Below are 22,770 nucleotides of genomic sequence, written 5' to 3'. Positions count from 1 at the left end.
TTTTAATACACCTCTCTTTCAAAATTGTTTCCTTACCATTTAAAGTGATTGCCCATCTAATTATCTCTTTAGCTGGCCGGGTAGGACCAAAGGAAGCAGGGTGGAAGGCAAGCTGGAGCTCAGTGAGTTCTGGCCAGAAACAAGGGAGCCTGAGTTTGTTTTCATCATCGGTCTTGCTTTGGGAATCAGTGAGTGAGGCTGTGAGGGGTGGGAGGTTGGGGACAGTTGCTAAAAGTGTGGTGCAGCTGGCACTCTTCCCTTGAGGAAAACCATCGTTCATCTCCAAGGGTTCTTAGAGCTACGACTTTCTCTAATCACCACTAACTGTAAGGAAAGACACACGCCCCAGATATAATGTGTTTTTTTTTTTTCCTTTTTAAAATAGTAAACCAAATTTGAGGGCTTGAGTTCCTCTCCCTCCTAATTGATTCAATCTTATCACAGATGTTGCCTAACATGTATGCTGAGGAGTGCATACCTTTATCTGATCCTTTCAGCACTCTTTAACTCTATGCCCTATAAATATTTCCTGAGTTAAAAATATAAGTTCACAGAGAATTTCCTGTTCCTTAGAAATGCTCTATCATTTTATAAATTTCCCTAGAATCTGCTTTTGTTACTGTGGGATGAAACTGAGCTAGAGGCCAAGTGATCAGACTCCAATCTATGTCCCCAATTCCCTGTTGTTGAACCCCTGCCCAGGCTCAGGGCCACTTAGAAACTTAAGTTTCCTCAGTTGAAAAATGAAGAGGCTTAAGATCTCCTCCACACCGTAAAAGAAAACGTCTATTTTAAAATATCAAAGCATAAAGATTTTAATAGAAGAAAAATGGTAAATAACCTGTGGCAGCATCTGAATTATTCATTTAAAAAATCCTCAGCTACAAAGTTTTCAAGCAACAAATAAAGCACAAATTCTAATTAATATCTCCATTAATTTAAGGGGTCTTAGTAATTTTAAATTTTGGAAAAGCAAACATAAGACTAATTATTTAATACTATAATAACATTAATTGCTAATTATTTATTAATAATAAGTCATAATCATTTAAGATCTATATATAATTAGCAGCATACCTTGCTTGAGACTCTCTATCAGGCTTACATCTATGTAACTAAACACTGTTATTCAGCAAATTATCTCCCTTTCCAAGACTGGACATTCAAATCTCTCTCTCTAGTACCCCTGGCTAGTTTAAGCTATATTTAAGCAGGATTTGGACTATAACTTTAATTAGGTCAATATGGCAAAAATTGTGATACCCTGGCTTTCATACAAAGATATTTTCTCAAGGCACATGGTGGGGGAGGGGGTGTGTGGCTAAAAAAAAAAATAGACACTCAGTGTTTTCCCATAGATTTCTAAAAAGATGATTTGGAGATAGCCGAGGAGATTGACACTGAACATTTGAACTCAATCTCCATCTGACTATTAAGGAATGTAATAAAACATATAGTTATTAACAATATTCTTCATTTCATCAAGGGTGATAGTAACAGCTAGAAAAATTATGTTTACCAACTACTGAGATAGTGCTTAGTGGTCTTGGTTTTGGAAAGGAACTTGTGAGTTTGGGATAAAAGTTACTACATCCTATTTCAATTCCCCAGATCACACTGTGTTCCCAGTACCAAAAGGAAATTATGGCACTGGGGAACATTTCTATTTATCTCACTACACGGAGGAGCTGTTTTCTTCAGAAATAATTGATGTTTTTAAAAATCTGTTAATCACTACAGAATCAAAGCCAAGATCTAGCCTTCTCCTTCCAAATGGACAGGTCTCAAAAGAGAGCAGTAATAAGTGTGTCTTATTCTGAATGAGAATTATACAACATAATAGCACAGAATGATACTTTATGCATTCAGTAGTTAATGATGTGGAAATGTTTAAAACAGGAGCAGAAAAAGAAGCTCTTATGAGGGCTGGGGTTGTGGCTCAGTGGTAGAGCACTTGCCTAGTATGCATAAGGCTCTGGGCTCCATCACCAGCACCACATAAAAAAACAAACAAACCAAAAAAAACCTTAATAAACAAAATAAAGGTATGTGTCCATCTGCAACTTGAAATATTTTTTTTAAAAAGAAGCTCTTGTAAATGAACTATTTTTAAAACTAGCAGAAAATTAAAATTTTGTGGTTCAGTGTTGCTATCTCCTAAAATTTGCACTTATAATTCAAGAATTCTTCTTAAAAATACACAAAAAGTTAATACATTGGAGCTCTAGTAGTGAATCCCCAAGAAAATTTCTAAGAAATCTACAAAAAGTTTTGCTTTCTCTATAAAACAAATTCTAATATTTTGAGTAAGTTAAATGATCAATCATCTTTACTAACTACTTAACTGTGAACCTTAAAAAATTCTCCTGTTTTAATAACTCTGTGTAAGATGACTAAAAGTCTCAAGACAAAATTTAGACCAAAAACTCATGATATCTACAATGTTTATTTAGCATCTATTATGTATGAATTATCGTTTTATTTAATCCTCACCACCAATGACCCTGTAGATGCTGTCACTTTCCTTCTTTTACAAATGAAGAGCCTAAAGCTTACAGAGGTTAAACTATTGTCAAAGGTCAAGTAGTAAGTGGCAAAGAAATGTCAATCTGTTTGGCGCCAAAGCCCATGTTATTAATTACTATAACATGATGCCTCTCCTACCAAGATGAAGGTTCTTAACCTGGTCAAAGTCCTGGGATGTCCATGGGGAGTACACCATTGTCCACAATTTCACCTCTCAAAGGGACAAGCAACCAAAGAAAGGTAAGAAACACTGTATGAGAGTGAACAAAACCAATATAGTTACATATATGTGTGTGTGTTTATTTATTTATTTATTTATTTAAAAGACAACTGTAAAAATATAGATTTAGGTTTAAAATATAGTAGTGACCTTTTGGGAAGAAAATAAGAAAAAATTTGGATTTTTAGCACATATAAGAATGTAAAAGTATAAATGGTGTGATCCTAGGAGACCAAGAAAAGACTTAGGTTAAAAAAAAAGATGGGAAGAAGAACTAGCCCTTTCAATGGGGTATGGGTGGTTCAGGTGACCTGGTGAGCACTGTGCTCTTCATAGTGCCAAGTTCTAGAGCTACACAGATAAAGGGAGTGAGGACTATCCCAATGGTGATAAGAATGGTAGCCAACAAGAATTGGAATGGATAAGAAAACCTGATAAGTGAGGATGATTTACAAGGTATGGGACATGTGGACTAGAGAAGAAAATCCACAACAGAAGACCACTGTATTGATCAAGGAGAATAAGCTAGAACCAGAGGTTAGGAGTAGATGGAATTCAACTTGGTCTATAATGTACTGGCTGCTAGACTACCTGTCAGAGTATCTGTAAAAGTATTTATTGCTTTGGGATAAAGGTCTGAATAGAGAACCTTTAAATTTTCTTTATTTTAAATGAGCAAGTTGCATCACATAGGAGAATTTTATTATCATCTGAGGAGTCTGAGGAGATAAATTCACTGCCAGCCAGAAGCAATACCATAGTGCATGTTTGTATATGCCTCAACAGAATAATTTTTAGGATGTTGACAAATTTCAAAGGTGTCTGCAAGAGATATAAGTATGTTCAAGAACTCTAGAAGTGCCAACATTATTGTAGATTTCTAGTTCACATACTGCAATGCAAAGGGCGCCTAGTTAAGTCCTTAATGAATGCTGGAGGGTGGGAATAGGAGGAACCTAAGAGCTCAGGAACAATGTGGCAGAATCCCTGTCTCCCCCAGACCATGATATAACCAAAGAGTCTGAGCCTACATTAATGCTACCCATCTCAACTCTTCCTGGGCCCGTGTAAGGGCTCTGTAAATACACATACACATTCATGATACTCCCCAACCCTTCCCACTTCACATACAAAAGAAAATCAAGTGCTCACTGTCATTTCTGAGGAAATTATTAAGCAGTTGAAAAAGAGGAAAACTATCCCAGGAATCTTGTGGTTGAGCCTCCAGTGCCGTATCCATATCCACTGTGAATAAAGCCCAAAATTTCTCTGCATGCTCAGCCAATAAATCAGGCCACCAGGCAAATGCCTATAAAAGGATAAAGAAATAAAGCAGAAACAGATAATTTGTTAGGAACACGTGCAAACTCCTTAGCACTTGAACAAAAACGATGACAAAGAAAACGTAATAGTTTTAAAGGGTGAGAAAAAATTTTATAGATTCACATATTTAAACATTTAACACTGATGAATAAAATATGAAGTCTAAAAAAATTAAAATGTACAATGACAATGTTTATTGTTTTATAAAACAACTACATGTATAAGAGAATAAATGCAATTTATTGAATTATAAATTTATAATGTAAAACAAAACAAAATTCCTTTTATAATTTAAACATAACTATTATGAGTGTTTTGGCTTATTTGTTTCTAATAATTTCTTTTAGATATAAACATTAACACATTTATCATCATAATCTTATAATAATTTGCTTTTATTTTACTTTTAATAACAGCAAAATATTCTGCTGTAGGGATATATTGTTATTTATTTAATCATTTTCCTAGCAAGACTGCTTTTTCCAAAGATTTGCAACTTTCAATGATACTGCTATAAATATCTTTAACTCTTTATGTTTAATAATAATTATTTCCTTATGATAAACTTCTAAAAATTACTGGATTAAAGGGCATTGTAGAGACTTACACATTGCAAAAGCTCTCCACGAAAAATGTTTACTCCCATTATTTTTCCATACAGCAGCTGGTCATCATTTTATGAATCATTTAAAAATATAAACAGGATCACACCATTTCTCTGCTTAAAACCCATTTTTAGCTTCCCAGTGCACTTATTATAATAAAATTTAAAACCCTTATATACCTTCCCAAAAGTACCATCTCCCTGCTCCAGGTCTAAAATATACTTTTATAGTGAGGATTTCCCCACCCTCCAGATAACTACTATCTTTATTTCACAGGAGTGACTACATATGTGAATGTTTTATGTCTGTCTCTTAGACTATAAGAACAGTGTGTATATATATAATCTATGTCACTTTCTATTCTGTTAGGAACTTTATTGTGCATTTTAGGTAATAGAAATAATCACTTTTAAAAATGTCTGCTGTTTTGATGGGGGAAAATAATATTTAGCTTTTAGACAGTTCTTTAAAATAATGGGGACTTCTCTGGTTTCTGTTTTGCTTCACTTTGTGTCCCTCTAATTACAAAAGAATTTAACAATTCTTCATACACTTAAGTACCATTGCTAATACTGTTCTTGCTGAATCGTTTTTCAGATCTTTCCCCATTTTTCTCTTGAGCAGTCATAATCTTTTAACAATGTCATAATCATTTTAGGTGATGATCAATGTCATTTTAGGCAATGTCATAATCTTTTAACCAAATTACTATAAAACATACGTACTTCTATGATACAGATATTTTCATTATTCTCCCAGTTAATTTTTTCATTGAAAAAAGATTTAAAATGTTGGAAGAGCCCACATGAATTTTCAAGCTTCATTTAATTTAAATAAATTAAATAGAATAAATTAAATTATACAAGAAATGACAAACAATAGAACAGTGGATTACAAAAATTTGATACACCGTTTTAAAAAATACTTTTATAATAAACATGGTCTTAAAGGCCATAATAATAATATATTAATAAAAATTGCCCCTTAACTAATTAGGAAATGGAAATAGAAGCAAAGGCTGACTTGAAGAAGAAAAATGTAGTATAAATAAATAATAGACTTGAGAGTTATGGTCATTTTAACTCAGTGACAAGTATGTAAATATAAAAACTTGTTGGGAATGGTATGCCCTATGTACACTGAGCCTATTGTTATTTGCAAGTATTATTTTTGGATATTTTTTGGTTAAATATTTACTAGGATAGATATCTGACAAAAATAAAATGACATACATGATTTCATTAGTATATCTTGTTTCTGCCTTTGGGAGCTCTAGGGGTGACCAAGAAAAGAACTTGAGATTCCTCATTGAATACAGCAGTATAGAAACCCTAGTAAAAAATGCAGTATTGCAGAGAGACCTTTTCAAAATCTCACTTTCGGTTCACAGCCAATACTTTTGTAGAAGGTTAAAGTGAAGAAAATAACAGTCATGTTAGGTCAGGATTGTTTTAAGACTCTAAGAAAAATTTCCAAAGCTCATTTTAAAGTTAATTTGGAAATCAGAGCATGGGAGGGGAATAAAATATAACTTAAAAAAAAGACTCAAGGTTTAGCTATCAACTAAAAAATTTCATTATGTTTTGCAGAAGTACATACTTATATCTCCAATTACACTCCTAATGAAGCTGTTCCTGATGAACATAAGCCAATCTATGATGAATGTCACTTGTTCAGATGATGCCTGGAGGAAGCTATTATCAATACTATTTCTTAAAATCAAAGCAAGAGTTGCAGTGACCCTGAGAACACCAGACCAGTTCTAAACCCATCCCTTCTGCCTGGTTGCCATCCCATTTGGTGGCAGTGATCCCACCCTAGGTTAGTAGCAAGAAGAGAGGCTGTATGATTTCCTTCTTAGGGTACCACTTCTTGGGAGATGGCAGAGGTTCAACAGCATCAGGGCTTCTTCAAGTAGGAGAAAACACTTCTGAGAAATGCATCTGTCAGTAGGGCACCAATCAAAAGTTGTGATTATCCAGTTTAAAGCTACTGGCTCTAATGCTAGGTCACTAAACAGCGTAATGTGATCACAGATGCAGTAGGCAATGCTTAATTTACTTAAGGCAATACAAGAGATAAATCTTGTATAATGAAAATAACATGTGGCAGGCTAATAATACTTTGAAAGCCTGGTATGTTTATGAAATATAGTAAAAAATAACTGGTAGGTAAGAATGAACCCTTAACCTAGAAGTAAAGTACAAGCTTTTGAACAAATGGTGAGACTTGAGTAATTGGAGGTAGGGTCATCAGTTCTCTTAGTGGATTTCCAAAAATTTTCTCATTTTCAAATTGGCAACAACAATACTTACCCTCACCTCCCGCAGAGTTTTTGTTGTGAAAATCAAATCAACATGAAAATTCCTTGATGTACAAATGTAGACAAATATTGCTATCAGTTATTACAAAAATGTGTTGAAATTCATACATAGATCTTATAACATGAGTTTATGTGTTTTAAAAAATAATGTTCAATATCATGTAAATAGTTTCTATGTGCCAGGTGCTGTTCTAAAAGTTTTATGAACACTGTCTGGTTTTATTCTTCAAACAACCCTTTCAGGTAGCTGATATAATTATCCTTATTTTATATATTAGCAACTTGCCAACATCTTATGATTGGTAGGTAAGAGGACAATGATTGAATCCAGATCAGCTGGAGTCTAGATAGTAAGATTTCTCAAATATATAACTTCTTCTTAAGTAACTACAGATGGCACACTGGCTATATCCATCCATCAATCATCCATGTTTAGCAGATCAGAACACTGATAACGTCCTTTGATTTCTTATAAGAAATATCTATTATGGTCTTATTTTTAAAAAAATATTTTTTCAGTTGTAGATGGACAAAATATCTTTATTTTGTTTATTTTTACGTGGTGCTGGGATAGAACCCAGTGCCTCAGTAAGTGCTCCATCACTGAGCCACAACCCCAGCCCATCTGTTATGGTCTGATTTTTTTTTAAATATTTTTTACTTGTAGGTTGACACAATACCTTTATTTCATTTTTTTAATGTGTTGCTGAGGATCAAACCCAGTGCCACACACATGCTAGGCAAAGGCTCTACCTCTGAGCCACAACCCCAGCCCTGATGGTCTGATTTTGAAAGAATAATTTTCTAGTTTCTCTGAAGTCTTAGGCTTTGGATTTCTTTTACCCTCAGATATAGTAAAAATATAGCGACTCAGGAGGCTGAAACAAGAGGATTGCAAATTTGAGGTCAGCCTTAGCAACTTAATGAGGCCCTACCTCAAATTTTAAAAATATTTTTAAAAAGGGTTTGGAATATGGGTCAGTGATTAAGTGCCTCTGGGTTCAATCCCCAATAATTCTCCCCCCCCCCGTAAAAATAAAACATGAAAGGAGAGGTAGCTGTATGAATGAGCAAAAACAATGAACCTAATTTTGAAACATATTTCATGCTACTTTTCCCTTCAAAATGAGATGAGTTTGAAATCCTTGAATTTGTAGATGATCCTAAAACTCTGGAAATAAGCAAATGTCTAGGGTATATTCTGGCCCTGCCACATAGACATACTAATACTCAGATGCAGTACAATGTGATGCTGGAAGGCCACATTCTAGGACTATTTAAAGTCTTTGAAGAGGTCAGTAGGATGGACTAAGACATTTTGGGTGAAAAACTACTATCAACCTAATTACTAGTTCCATATATTTTTACAAGAGTTTTGATTTGTTGTATATTGATTATCTCCCTGAAAATTAGGTTCACATAAAACATAAAGAACTGAAAATGTTTCAGAACATATGTAAGTATTTCTCTCACTCTTACATACTTAAAAATGAAATGCCAGGAATAAATTTGACCAAAGAAGTGAAAAATCTACACAAGGAAAACTATAAAACATTGATAACAGAAATTAAAGAAGACATAAAGAAATGGTAAGGCATCCTGTGTTCGTGGATTGGGGAAACCAATATTGTTAAAATTCCATAGTACCAAAGCCATCTATGGATTCAGTGCAATTCCTATTGGAATGCCAATGGCTTTCTTCATGAAAAAAAAATCCTAAAATTCATATGGAACTACAAAATACCCCAAATTGATAAAGCAATCTTGAGCAAAAAGAAAGTAGGAGTCATTGCACTGTTTGACTTTAAAAATACATTATAAAGCAATAGTAATTGTTATAACATGGTACTGGCATGAGAGAGAGAGAGAGAGAGAGAGAGAGAGAGAGAGAGAGAGAGAGAGAGAGAGAGAGAGAGAGAGAGAAGGAATAGAATGAGAGCTTAGAACTAAATCACACACCTACAGTTAACTCATCTTCAACAAAGGTGCTGAGAACACATTGAAGAAAGGGAAAGTTTTATTTTCCAATAAATAGTACTGGGAAAATTGGATATCCACATGCAGAATAATGAAACTAGACCCATGTTTCTTATCAATTTTTTTTAAAAAACTCAAAATGTATTAATGATATAAATGTAAGATACAAAACTATTAGATAAAGCTATGAAGCTACAAGAAGAAAACATAGAGGAAACATTTTAGGACACTGGAATGGGCAAAGGTTTTTTTTTTTTTTTTTTTTTTTTTTTTCGATAATCCTTTAAAAAATCACAGGAAAAAAAGGCCCAAACTGACAAATGAGATTTTAACAAACTAAAAAGCTTTTGCACGGCAAAAGCAACAATTGAGGGAGTGAAGAGACAACTGACAGAATGGGAAAAAATAATTCAAACAGTGCAACTGACAAGTGATTAATATACAGAATATACAAGGAAGTCAAACAGCTTTGTATTAAAAATAAATAATCTGATGGCAATAGACCTCAATAGGTATTCCTCACAGAAGACAAATGGATACCAGGTATATGAACAAATGCTCAACACCATTAATCACCAGGGGAATTCAAATCAAAACCAGATTTAAAACAAAAACCCCACTCCCAGTTAGAATGGCTCTTAACACCAAGATGCAAATATTGGTAAAGATGTGGAGAAATGGGAACATTTGTACACTGTTAATGAGAAAATAAACTTGAGCAGCTATTATGGAAAACAGTATAAAGGTTCCTCAAAAACTGAAAACATAACTATTATGAAATGTAGCAGTCCCACTACTGGATATTTTCCAAAGGAAATGACATTAGTCTGTCAAAAAGACATCTGCACCCCCATGTTCACTGCAGCACTATACACAAAGCAAAGATAGGGAAACAACCAAAGTGTCCATCAACTGATGGATGGATCAAGGGAATGGAACATACACACAATAGGATACAAATCAGCTACAAAAAGGATGGAATCCTTTCATTTATGACAAGGATGGAGTGGAAGTCATTGTTAAGTGAAATAAGCCAGACACAGAGAAGGAAACCCTGCATGAGCTCACTCATATGTGGAATCCAGAAGTGGATCTCATTGCAGTCAAGAGGTCGATCCATGGGCACTAAGGTATAGTTAGATAACAGAAAAGAGCTCTGGTGTGCTATTGCATAGTAGGGTGACTATACATAATGATAATGTAGTAAACATTTTTCAAAGAAGCTAGAATAAAGAATTTGGATGTTTTCACCACAAAGCAATGACAAACGTTTCAGGAGATAGATGTATTTACCCTGATTTTACATTACACAATGTGTTCATATATTGAGCTATCCCATGATACACAATAAATATATCTAATGCTTATGTATCAGTTAAAAATAAAATAAATAATAAAAACACATAATAATTACTAAATTTTTAACAAACACCTTTAATAGGGCAAATTATACCCTTGTAATTTCTTTGGAGAATCCTGCAAATGGAGTTCTACTGTGTACCCTCTCATTAGAAGTAGATAGTAAGGAGATTTCATTCATGGCCAATCTTTTGTATAATGGTTAGTTTGAACATATTTCCTAGACATGCATGCCAGCGGAGAGAAATAAGGACACAAATAAGCAAAAACAAATGGGAAAAAAATAAAATACCTTTTCTCTTTATGTTTGAATTCATTCAGAAGCTAAATTTGGTTCAAATACAGATGTGTCTGTTTTTGAGTATATAAGCACAAATATGTGTGCTCATGCTTAAGTCTTCTCCCTGTCCCAGCTCTGCTGCTAGAGCAGCTTGGGACAGAGCAGGTTGAAGTATAGGATCAATCAAGGCTGGGGCTGTAGCTCAGTGGTAGAGTGCTTATCTAGTATGGGTGAGGCACTGGGTTTGAATCTTAACACCACATAAAAACAAATAAATAAAAAATAAAAATTAAATTCCTTAAAAAAAAATTACCCATCTGCAGAGAACTGAGAGAAGTCTACACTGTAGCTACCAAATTACTCCCAAACCACCTTGACTATGGTGCTTTCAGATAGTGGATGACATTATATTTAAAATATTTTAGGATTCCTAAATCAAAATTTTGCTATAACAATAAATACCCAAAGCAGGAATTTGAGCTGTGTTCATACTCATCTTGTTCCTCTTCTTGTCTACTACTTAACCTCTCAACACTCCGAGAATCCTGACATTTGCCAGAGAACAAGGGAGAAATGACAGAATGGAAGAGGATGGCTCCATCTCTGCTATGATGCTGTGTGTCAAATCTGTCAGCAGAACCAGGCAGGATGACCACTCGAGCCATTCTACTTAAATGGGAAAAGCACAATGAGGTTTATTTGAAAATACCTGTGTCTAAAGTCTGGCCTAGGGTTTCTCCCAGTTACTAATCACCTGTGCATACCTGGCAAGTTGCTCAACCTTTCTGGATCTATTTTCTTGTTGGATAAATGATGTGTGTGGAGGGGGCAGGCTGGTGAGAGCCCACAGCTTCCCTAGTGGGCACTGGGACTCCCCAGCATTGTCAGAGTGAGTGGCTTTTAGATGCAGAGCTGTCAGATCAGTTTGCCTGAAGTTTCTGGTCAGACACGGTCTCGTCACTGAAACGTAGAGACAGTCTGGAAGATTTTCTGGAAAGGAGCTTAAACCAACTAAGAAGGAAACATGAGAATTCTAAAGAAAACACCTGAGAGGAGAGGTCGAGAGGCTTTCAGAGAGAAGGGAAAACTGCCTTCTAAGTAAGTTACTGTCAAAGATCCGAAGGACAGGAAGCCAGCCTAACAGAGAAATTGTTGAAGGACACAAACAACCTCTTAGCCCTGTCAAGTAAACTGCCACTGTGCAGAGAAGGAGAATGAAAAGAATGGAGCGACACACAGCCACTTGAAGTTCTCCTCAAAGGCAGACACGTTAACCTCCCCCAAGGGAGGGGGGTCAGGTGCTCTTTCATGGAGGAAAGAAACTAGCTCAGTGTGGAGTGCAGTCCACCAGTTCACTTTGGAAATGACTCTGGGGTTACACCAATTCACTCTCCAGTAGTGCTCAGAGAAAAAGTTAGATCTGGTTTAAAGGATTGAAAAAAAAAAAAAAAAAAAAAAGACAGAAATCAATGTCACAAACCCAAGCCAAAATATCAAAATCTGTTTTGTTGTGCTTTACTTAGATGGTCAGCAGTAATTATGCCCATGATTGTGACTAAGGTCCATTTACCAAGAATGTAACAAAAATTAGATTATGGCTGTTTAAAGGAAAAAAAAAACCAGCTTTTAGTTCTAAGGAAAGGATAAGTTGGCTAAAATTAGTAGCATCGAGTGGGTCCTCTGTTAAATTCACATGAAAGAGTTATACCATGCTAGAAGAACAGTGGAACCAATTTTACTCACCTCTCTTCCCTGAGGGATCCCAAGAATTTGGAAGCATAGTGGAATAGAAAAATGCCAGCGTTACAAAGCATTTTAAAAAGGAGACATAACAACAGTTCTGTATTTAAGCATTAAATACGATGATATCATGTTATAATTGTTTCTTTCAATAAAGTCAATTATATTTTTTTGGATTAAAAAATAAATAACATTTTAATTGTGTTTGATAGGTTATACTGCAGCATGCAGTCTCAGTGATTGCACGGAGTATATTAAATAACATTTAATTTTTAATTTCTATAAATGGTATTTGAGGGACCTGTTTAGCTGACATATATACTGCATTTGGAATTTTTTTTTTAATTTAGAAAGGCCTAGTACTCTGATGATAATGCCTTTTAACAAAAGACAAAGACAAAACATACATATATTTTATCACATAATCATTTTCATTGTAACATAGCAATGGTACTAGCTTAGAAAAGATCCTCCTGGGAATTCATTTCAAATTATTGAAGCAGCTGTTTCTTCAGTTTAAAATAAAATATCCATAACAAGTTCACACATGACAGATGCAAGCTAAAAACTAGATTCCACAGTGTGAGCTAAAAGCAGATGTTTTGAATGATCATATTTATAACCAGATACAATAAATCTTAGTTACCTATGGTAAGTTTTCATGAATCCTCTTTTCCAAGAATTTGCTTAAAATATAGATCCTGTAGTTTCTTGAATTTTTGGAACTAGGTTTCATTAGATATAAATATTCTGTAGATTCATATATATCTGGTCTTTTTCCCTCTTGTTCATTCTTGTGCTTCTTCCAGAATAAAGCACTATTAGGGCACTAAAGTTTATTACATTTATTAGGTCCTATTCATTCCCCCCACCAGAAGCAAAAGTCAGGAAATAATTTTGTTTTTGTAAATAAATGCACAATCATTAGAAAGGCTTAGAATATAAGCTGTTTGCATGGAGAAAAACCACTCCAGAACTGTAATGAATATTAATATGGAATTAGAACTTTAGAATCATAAACAATGAAGTTTAATGAAAATTTAAAGTTTGATGATCAGAGGAGAATAATCAACTATAATTATGAATGTTTGCTATTTGATTTTCCCTTAAAACTTATCACAGATTATCCTTTTTAATTTTGATTAACTTACACTTCTAAACTAAAATGATCACAGCATGGGGTCAAAGCAAACAATTTGGCCTCACAAGATGGGATTGTGTTCCAGCTTTGCTTCATAATTTTTCTTTTTGGTGATACTGGGGGATGGAACCCAGAGGCACTGAGTTTTTTTTTTTTTAAAAAAGTCTTTTGAGACAGTTCTCATTAAGTTGCTGAGGCTGGCCTCAAACTCACAATCCTTCTGCCTTAACCTACTGAGTCACTCTTCCATCCAGTTTCATTATATTCTTTTAGGCATTCTGAGACAGATTCTGTAAGTTCTTCTAAGACTGTTTTCAGAAATAGATATGAAATTGTATACATATACAACTATAGTATATGTATGCTTTATGATGTATAGAAATTATATTTGTGGGAAATTCACATATGCTCTCAGTTTTCTCAAGGTGAATGGCTAGCTGTGTATCAGTGGGCTACTTTCTCAGTACTTCTGCCACTATGAGAGAGCCTTCCTTATAGCTTTAAACCAGTCATCACCTCCGCATGATGCTCTTCATTCTGCTGTAAGACTTCTATGCAGAGCTCTGCTAGATGAAGAACCTCTTCCAGCTTCCTAGCAGGAGTTGCCTGGTTCATGGTCTCTATATAAAAAAGAAAAAACAAAAACATAATGTTACCTTGAAAAATACAAAGGGAAACATATTCTAAGATGTAATGATGAGGCTGCAGTATTGAAATAGAATGAGAAAGCATACTTTTGAGAAATAAGGGATGCAAGAAACACAATTGAATACATTATATTTTAAAAACCCAGTTCACCAGATTGTAGAAAATATTTCACCCACAAAGCAATCACAGGGATCTGTAAGTGCTTTGCCATTTAGTACATAAGAACTAACAGGTGCAACAGCACATTAGATGCTCAACTTCTGCAACAAACAAGTTATAATTCTCCTCAAGGTCAGAAACACAAAGAGAGCAGATACCACAGTCTTTTCCTCTCTCTGTATTGTATTATCAATTCAATACCATTCTCACCAGATGAGTCATTCCTGGCATTAGCAAAACCCAGGCTTTTTTGTTGCTATTTAAATTCCCAGCTTGAATGTCTATAGTTCACGTTGATCTTAAATTCAAGAAGTACAAAGTCACCTAAAACAACTCTGACAGCCTGCAATTAACTGATTTCCTCTCCTGCTTCCCTGACACCATCCCACCCCACCTTCCAACTGTCAGGGGCAGGGGGATGGGGAAGGGCAGAAACATTCTTTGAAGTTGAAAGTTCTTTCAGCATTAAGCCAAATTGGTGTAAAAAAGGACAGGCCACAATAAGATTAAGTATATGTACCTGAAATTCAGCAAAAGAGAAGGCAAAGTAAATGATTTCAAAGTACAACAAACTAGCAGAAATTAGATGTGCCCAGTGTAATGAAACTGTTTCAAGATTGAATACAAAGAACAGAGTATTCAGTTAATGAAGATGACCCCTTGTCTTATCCATTTTGTGTCCCTATAATAGAATACCTGATACTGGGTACTATAAAGAAAAGAGGTATATTCAGTTCATAGTTTTGAAGGCTTAAAGTCCAAGATTGGGTAGCCCTATCTGTTTGGCCTATAGTGAAAGCCTTTCTGGGTACATTATGATGTGGTAGGGAAATAGAAAGAGAAAAGATTACATGCAGAAAGAAACCAGTGTGTAGGGTTACCTTGCTTTATAACAACCCACTCTTTTGAGAACTGATTCCAAGAACTGAGAGATCAGCATTAATTCCTTCTGAGGCTGCTGTCACCGTGATCCAATCACTGCACACTCATCTCTTAAAGATCTCACCATCTCAATGCTGCCATACTAGAGCCCAAGCTCCCTGCACATGAAACTTAGGGGGACATCTTCAGACTGTATCTAAACCAAGCCATACCCACTCTGTCTTAGACTCATGGGCTCCATGAATCCTCTCTGTCCCATTAAAAAAACTGTGTGGAGGGGAAATGAATTTTTCAGAAAAAGAATTTATTATTTGGACCTTAGGAATGACATTTCTCTTTTCTTGTTTTTTTTCTTCCTGCAACAGATCTTTCCCCTCAATTTATTTCTCCTTTAAATTTCAGCCTTAAATTTTGAAGATTCTTGCATTTGCTCTGACCTAATTTGTTCTCAAAGGACACACTGTGATTCAGTGAAACACTACTTATGGTTGACGTTGGTCAGACAGTGTGGTGCATCTGGGATTTGTATTCCTGAATCCCCAAACCATGTACACATCCTACTAAATTCTCCTGCAAGATGGAGAGCCACGGCTCTTCTATGACAGGGATCAGAGAACATAATGGTTCTTTAGGAGAATCAGCCTGTCAGACACCAAATAGTTGAGTGTGCCTATAATTCTCTTAGCTGTGAGGATTAGAAAGAAATATCACCAAGACCACAGCTTTCTAGGGCAGGGTGGGGAAACTGCAGAGGACTGCACTCACACTTGCTAAAGGAATACTCCAATCGACCTGGATTAAACAACTGAAGGCAGTATGCTCTGGCCTTCAACTTTTCTCACTTTGGAATACCATAATTAACTAACAAATCAGAATGGATTCATAATTCAGTATTTCTGCCCAGCCATAAATTGCCTCTGAAAACACCTTTTTGTGGAAATCTCTTATGAAAAATCTGGGTTACAGTTGCCTTAGAGGACACTATGTAGAGCTGCCTTGTTTCAGTGTAGCAGAATTGCAATTCTTTATTTCCCCCCCAAAATGCTATGTCTTCCTACTTCCAGGTCAATTTACTTTATTTTTTAGTTGACAGTAGTATAAGCTGTGCCCTGATCTCAAAGCAAAACCCAGAAGCCAACTTTAAGTATCCTTAGACATCAACTATAAAATTCTCCATCTCTTCCAAGGACATATCAACATCTTCAAACAAGGGGGAGGTCAAGGGGGCTCATGACTTAGCACCACCACCTGTTCCACTTGGGGGAGGCTCCGGCTGTTTAATCAAGAAAACAAGGTCCTCAAGAAAAGTTAGAAGCAAACATATGGGTGATGAGAGAGATGGAAGATGACGGCAGAAAGCAAGTAGGCTTGGGGTGACATCAGAGGGAAGATAAGTCACAAAGGAGTAACAGATGACTTGGTAAGAAGAGGGAGGGTTTCTAGAGAAGAGGAACTGTATGACAGATGAGGTGCATTGTAGAGGACGGAGAAGACGATGACAGGTACAAATGTTACAGTTCCTTGAAAGCCACTGTCAGGCATCACCTGCCACTTCCCATGTGTTATCCCACTGCTTTTCCTAATATCTTTTTTAAATCAATATAAATCACAGATAAGGACATATGTATAACAGAGGTGAAATGTAACAGCTAAAAAGTAGTGAAGGGAAGACATGAATTTCTGTGGCTTCTAATTGCTGTGTCTTGTATTTACCTGGCTAGAGCAAGGATGTGCTGGGGAATAATGGGTGACCATGGTAGGCTTTAAGTAAAATACTCAGCAGCCTGGATAATTCTATTGATATATAGCTTAGTACAAATGTTTCTTAGCAGGGCCTCAGAATAAATAAAATTTTAGAAAAACAAACTTGGTGTTGTGTGCGACAAGGCTCAGTGAGGTTATGTAGTAAGGACCCTGGATGGGAACCCAACCTGTAGAGTGACAGGGATGGAGGAGAAGGTAAAGGTGCAAGAGACACTTTGAGGGAAGGATCAAAGTCATCCACAGATAGTCTTAAAGATTTCTTCAAGCTTAGAGAATCTATGCTGCTTATAAATTCTGGACTGTATCTATTGACTTATTATTTAACATATTTACATGTGTACACAATTTGTTTTTCACAAGGAAGGGTAAAGATGAAAGAATTAAAGAAAATTTTTATTTCATAGAAAAGGATCTTGTTTTTCATATACTTTAGCATGTTGTTGACCAAATCCTCACACCCAATTTGAAAGTTAAAGAATCAAGACTCTCATTTACAGAGTCTCAGAGAGGCTGAAGCAGGTGATCAAGGTCATGCAGCAGCTGCCTGGGATGAGATTAAAATCTTACCTCTCAATGACTTGAGTTCTTTTTCATTTTCAATGCTCTAACAGGAATAACACACACATACCATCTCCTTAGCCACAACTAGGCAAAAATGGGAAAAAATCACAGAAACAATCTCAAAACTTATTTCTGTTTATGTATGAATGTTTCAAAGCCAGCTTTTTACATTTGATGTTATCTTAAATAAAAACTCTGGTGCATACTCTGTGTCCTAGGTGAAACTTAACTATAGTCTAAAACATTTTATTCCTCCTAGATTAGGTTTGCTGAGAGGATTAAAACTTTGTACTTGAATGTAATGCTCACTCTAGTACTTTAAATAAATAATATTTTTATCACCCCTGGTGCTCATCATTTGACTACAGCCAAGAAGTCTAAAGCATTCCATAGTCGGAACTCTATTAGATAACAAGGTTATGGATAGCTCCATCCAAGAACTGATGCTATGAATATTTGAGAATTTCTTCTTAAGGTATTTTCTTTCACTCTTTTAGTAACATTTCCACAGCATTACAGATGTTCTCTATATTCTTCAGGTTTCACACCAAGTTGCTGATTGTTGTAATACATTTCAAATAGTGACATTTAAAACAAATATGCCCAAAGCAGCAAGGTTTCATGATGAATTTCAATGCATTGCTCTTGGCTATGATCTTTTTTCATTATAAAACATTTTTAGCTTTCTATGATAACACTCCTTGGCTTCCTAAAGCAATTCCTTTTAATTATACCTCTGTACATTTAAGAAGAGATCCCACTGGGGAAAAGGGAGAGAGGTGAGAATATGTAGAGGACAGATTGACTGCTTTGCTTTGGTAGGCTTTAGTTCTGCTCCAAGGCTTCAGAGAGGTGCAGGCTCCCAGCACATTCTCCTTGGCTGCCTCCCTTGCTGTCATTTCCTGTCAAGGTCCTCAGTGATGGACACAAGATGATGCTCCTTGTGAAGACTACAAGGGGGCGTGGGAAGATGACCACTGAGATCACTTTAGTTCTTTTTTCTTCATGTTATAACGTGTAGAAATTTGTAATGCTTTTGACCTTAACTAAAAATATTTAGTTGACAAAGTTTGCATACCTTCAAAGTATGCATTATGATTTGATGTACTTTGTATTATGTAATAATTATCACAAATTAATTTTGATGAGAGATTTTAAGTGTTCTCAACACATATATGCACAATGATATTAACTTTTTATAGACTGCATCTGTACTTGTACTAAATAAGAAACAACATCTCAAGATGGCACTGACTGAAGGATTATACAATAATCCCACCCTAACGTGGTCCTGTCTTCTTTCCTTTCTTGCACGTAGGATATGATGATTTTCATGGGGAATATAAAAAAGTAATTCCTGCATTTTTATTCAGATTTCTAGTTTGGTTTTTCAACTGCCCAGATTTTGTGCCTTTGAATTTAATCAATGAATATTTATTTCATTTAAGGGGCTGTACTAGCAACTGAGTGGATACAATGATGAACAAGATTATATTTCTGACTTAAATGAATCTATATATCTCTCTCCATAATCAGACTTTAAAGTTGAATATGGCAACATACCACCCATTTTTGGCCCATATAAGGAAATTCTGTAATGAAGTCTGAACAGAGGGCCAATTAAATGTACTCAGCGTGCAATCACAGGGATTTTAGCTTGTAAGAAGTAAGACCAAAGATGAATCAACAGGAAGGCTTTAAATTGCTCATGCATATCCTGTGGAGTTCTTCAGAAAGAAATTATTTTAGTGGGTGAGTGTTTGAGTTTAGAAAGCGATCAGCAGTCCAACACAAAAGTCTTTCCCTTTTTCATTCCTCACATGCAAAGAAAAACTTACTCCCTGTTGTTTCTTCCTCCCAACAGAAATCATATAGATGAGGAGAAAGTCCTGGCATGATATAGCTGAGATGAGAGACATGAAAGATTTAAGGGGGACTGAAGGTTAGCTGGGCAGGGTGATGTACACCTGTAGTTTCAGCAATCCAAGAGGCTGAGGCAGAAGGATCACAAGTACGAGGCTAGCCTCAGCAACTTAGCGAGGCCCCTTCTCAAAATAAAAAGGAGTGGGGATATAGCTGTATGATAAAACACCCCTGGGTTCAATCTCAAATATTATAGATAGATAGATAGATAGATAGATAGATAGATAAGAACTCTAGGAATAACTTTGGAAGAAGTGTGAAAGAGGAGAAGGACATAAGGAAAATGATCACTATATAGTTAGGGGGTTAAAAGCAGGACTTCCTTTTGGAAAGAGATATTGCAATATGGAAGCATTAACCTGGGACACACTCTGAGCCCTAAGCAGTCAGGTTTCTCCTTGACAGGTCAAAAAGAAGAAGAAAGTTGGGCCAAGGATGTGGCATCTGATTTCTTCTACCTGACATCCTCAAGATCATCCAGTGGCAAAGACTGTCAGCTGCTTGTCTGTGGACTGCTTATCTACCCTCAGATAACAGCTAAGAAAAGGAGGAATCAATCCCCTCCTCTTCCTCCAGTCTTCAGTGAACTGCACATGCTGCTTAGGGCACATAAGCAATTTGCTCAAACTAGAGATAACAGAAAAGACAGGGTCTTAGCTATCTCCTCTGTGTAAACTGCCTTCTGTCTATTCAGAAGCCATAGTTCCTTTAGGCCTAGTTTGCTGGCTCAGGCAATATTTTCTGGCTCCCTAGTCTGGATCCTAACTCTTTTCTAGGACCACTGCTTATCCGTTTGTGTGATCCACACAGATGGCTCAGTTGGAAAGTCTAAATTCTCATTTAGGTTTTCTTATCCATCCTCCAGTTCCAGACAAAGCAACCTGGGGTAAGTGATATGGTGCCAGAGCCAAGGGCAGCCAGCCTCCCAGGAGTCTTAATCCTGGCCAGATCTCAATACTCATGAGCCTTCTTATCCCAAGAGGGAAGGAGGGCAGGTAATCAGACACTTTCTTCCCATTAAACCAAACTATTCCCTCCCCCACCACCTGTCTATGATTTCTTTACAACTTGTGACTATGTTAGATGATTTGGGGGGAACTTCCTGTATTTATTGACCTAGAGGGAACAGTATATAGCTTGCTAAGAAGACTGCTCCAAAAATATGGGAGAGAGGCAATTCCTAAAACTCATCAGGGCATATATACACTTGCTACGTTAACTGTGACTGATGGAAGAGAAGCAGGCCTCACTGATACTTTCTCTAACTGCACCCTAAATGATAGTATGGTTCTATGAGTGCTGGGATCTATATTGCTTTCATCAATGAATGGGGTATCTTCAGTATAGATTTGCGGTTCTCAACTTCAGCATGAATCAGAACCACCTGGAGGACTTGCTAAAGCACAAATTGCCTGGCATCACCTCCAGAGTTTCTGATTCAGCCTTCTTGGGTGAGACCCAAGAATTCTCATTTCAAATAAGTTGCCAGGTGATGTTCATGATGCTGGCCTAGAAAATGCACTTTGAGAAATATTAATGCTTTATGAAAAACAGAAGTAAAAACAAAGGTGACCTATGAAAACTTTATTCTTTAATGGAAATCAAGTTACATCTTCATAAAAACCTTATTTTAGGTATAAGATGACTGCAGATTCTGAATGAATTTTACATTTCTGAAGGGTTATCTAGATAGGACGTTGTTCCTACTTGGGCAATCCTATATGTAAGAATGAACATAATTAATCTAAGATGGCAAGGCCTCCTGCAGTTTTTCAGATCCAAGAGAATACTAATGTCACAGTTGTTTGAAAACAATAATTCTGTGGCTTTACTTCCACAGAGCCCTTTGGGACCAACTCATTTAATGACCCTGTCATTTAAAGCAACAGTTTCACTTAATATCTCCTTGGAATTAGCCATGCTAATGACACAGTGCTTTGCAATAATTGTTCTGTGGTCACAGTCACATTAACTACTTCACCAGGATTATCTTTCACATCAATAAATTCATTTTTAACTCAATGGCCAACTGTGGAATACAGGAGAATTTGCCACTGCAGTGGAGGCCTTTGGCAGCTAGACTGGGTCTAAACTGAGCAATCTCCATAAGACAAAAGTAAGTAGTGACCCATGACTGACATGTGTCAACATATCTGTGAGGTGAAAGTCAGTGACTGTGTGAAACTTTCTTTGGCAGGGAATCAGAGGCACATTTCCCTCTTAAGACTATAAAATAAGGGATGATGGTGATAGAATTACACAGAAAAGATTACATGTGCCTACATATACAGAAATTAATATCCGTTTTATCTTTTGTTACAGACTTTTACAGTTACCTGATTTACAAGATATCCTGATTTGAGTTTTATTAAAGTTGTCTGTTTATTCGAGATCCTACTTCTCTCCAAGTCTGCAAAGCAGAAAATCTAAGTCTCATGTGGAAAATGTATCTCCTCAGTGTTGCTGGCTGCAAAGACTAAGAGGCCTGAAGGAGAAGAAAAAATTCTACCTGTATACTTAGTTTTCTCTAGTTAGTTTTGGAAAAAAAAAAAACAGGTTGAATGATTCTAATGATAGCACACAATTTTCTACTGTGACTGCTAACTAATTCCATGAACAAAGTTTTTAAAAACTGGTCTTAGACATGTGTGTGTACTCACACATTCCATAGCTGAAACTGATAAGTGGTCCCTTCCCTTGTATGTTGCTCTTTGTTGCCATTTCTCCCAAACATAACTCAAATTCAGGCAATGAAAATTACCAGAGTCATCTCAATGCCTCCCGTACCAATACCACTCATTACGTTCTTAAGATCCATAGCATTTTCATCTCATGCCTATTTTTTTCTTGCTTTCTAATTGTGTTTACCTAAGATATCTTTTCTATTTCATCTGTCATATTCTGCATACAAGGAGCACTTCCACACTCACATCTTCCCCTACCCCTAACCCTCTTTAATTCACATTCTCATATTCAAGTAGAACCATGGAGAATACAGTCTCAGAAATGTGAGAGAGGCTATGGGGAAGATGGTCAGTTAAGGAGTGGGCACTGGGAAAGTTAAAAGCAACTCCAGAGGGCTGCTTGCCAATTGGGAAGCCAGCTGAAGGAGAAGTAAAGAGAACCTTTCTAGAAACAGCAACCAGAGGATGAAAGACACCCTTTGAAAATATCTGAAGCTTTGGATGGTACAAAATTGGACAAAAGATCTTGATGTCTGTATATATGTCTTTGTTTCCTCTGATATATGATCAAAGTTACCAAGGGCATCCAAGTCATGATTTAGATAACACATTTCATTCTAACATTTGGGTCAAAGCTCCCAGTTTGATAAGCATA

General features: G+C 36.1%; 1 protein-coding gene across 9 annotated transcripts in view; it reads right to left on the bottom strand.

Annotated features, from left to right (window-relative positions):
* Cadps2 (calcium dependent secretion activator 2) overlaps positions 1–22,770 on the bottom strand; it is a 494,758-nt gene that overhangs the window by 74,075 nt on the left and 397,913 nt on the right. For all 9 annotated transcript variants that reach the window (XM_078040300.1, XM_078040296.1, XM_078040298.1 and 6 more), the window contains 2 exons: positions 14,011–14,114; positions 3,899–4,055 (listed from right to left, as the gene is read on the bottom strand). In XM_078040300.1, the coding sequence (XP_077896426.1) occupies positions 3,899–4,055; positions 14,011–14,114 (261 nt within the window). The remainder of the gene's footprint in view (positions 1–3,898; positions 4,056–14,010; positions 14,115–22,770) is intronic.

This window comes from Ictidomys tridecemlineatus, chromosome 2 (genome assembly GCF_052094955.1).
Source record: "Ictidomys tridecemlineatus isolate mIctTri1 chromosome 2, mIctTri1.hap1, whole genome shotgun sequence".
Lineage (NCBI taxonomy): Eukaryota > Metazoa > Chordata > Mammalia > Rodentia > Sciuridae > Ictidomys > Ictidomys tridecemlineatus.
Note: the sequence above shows the minus strand (reverse complement) of the source record. Positions and strands in the feature narration are given on the sequence as shown.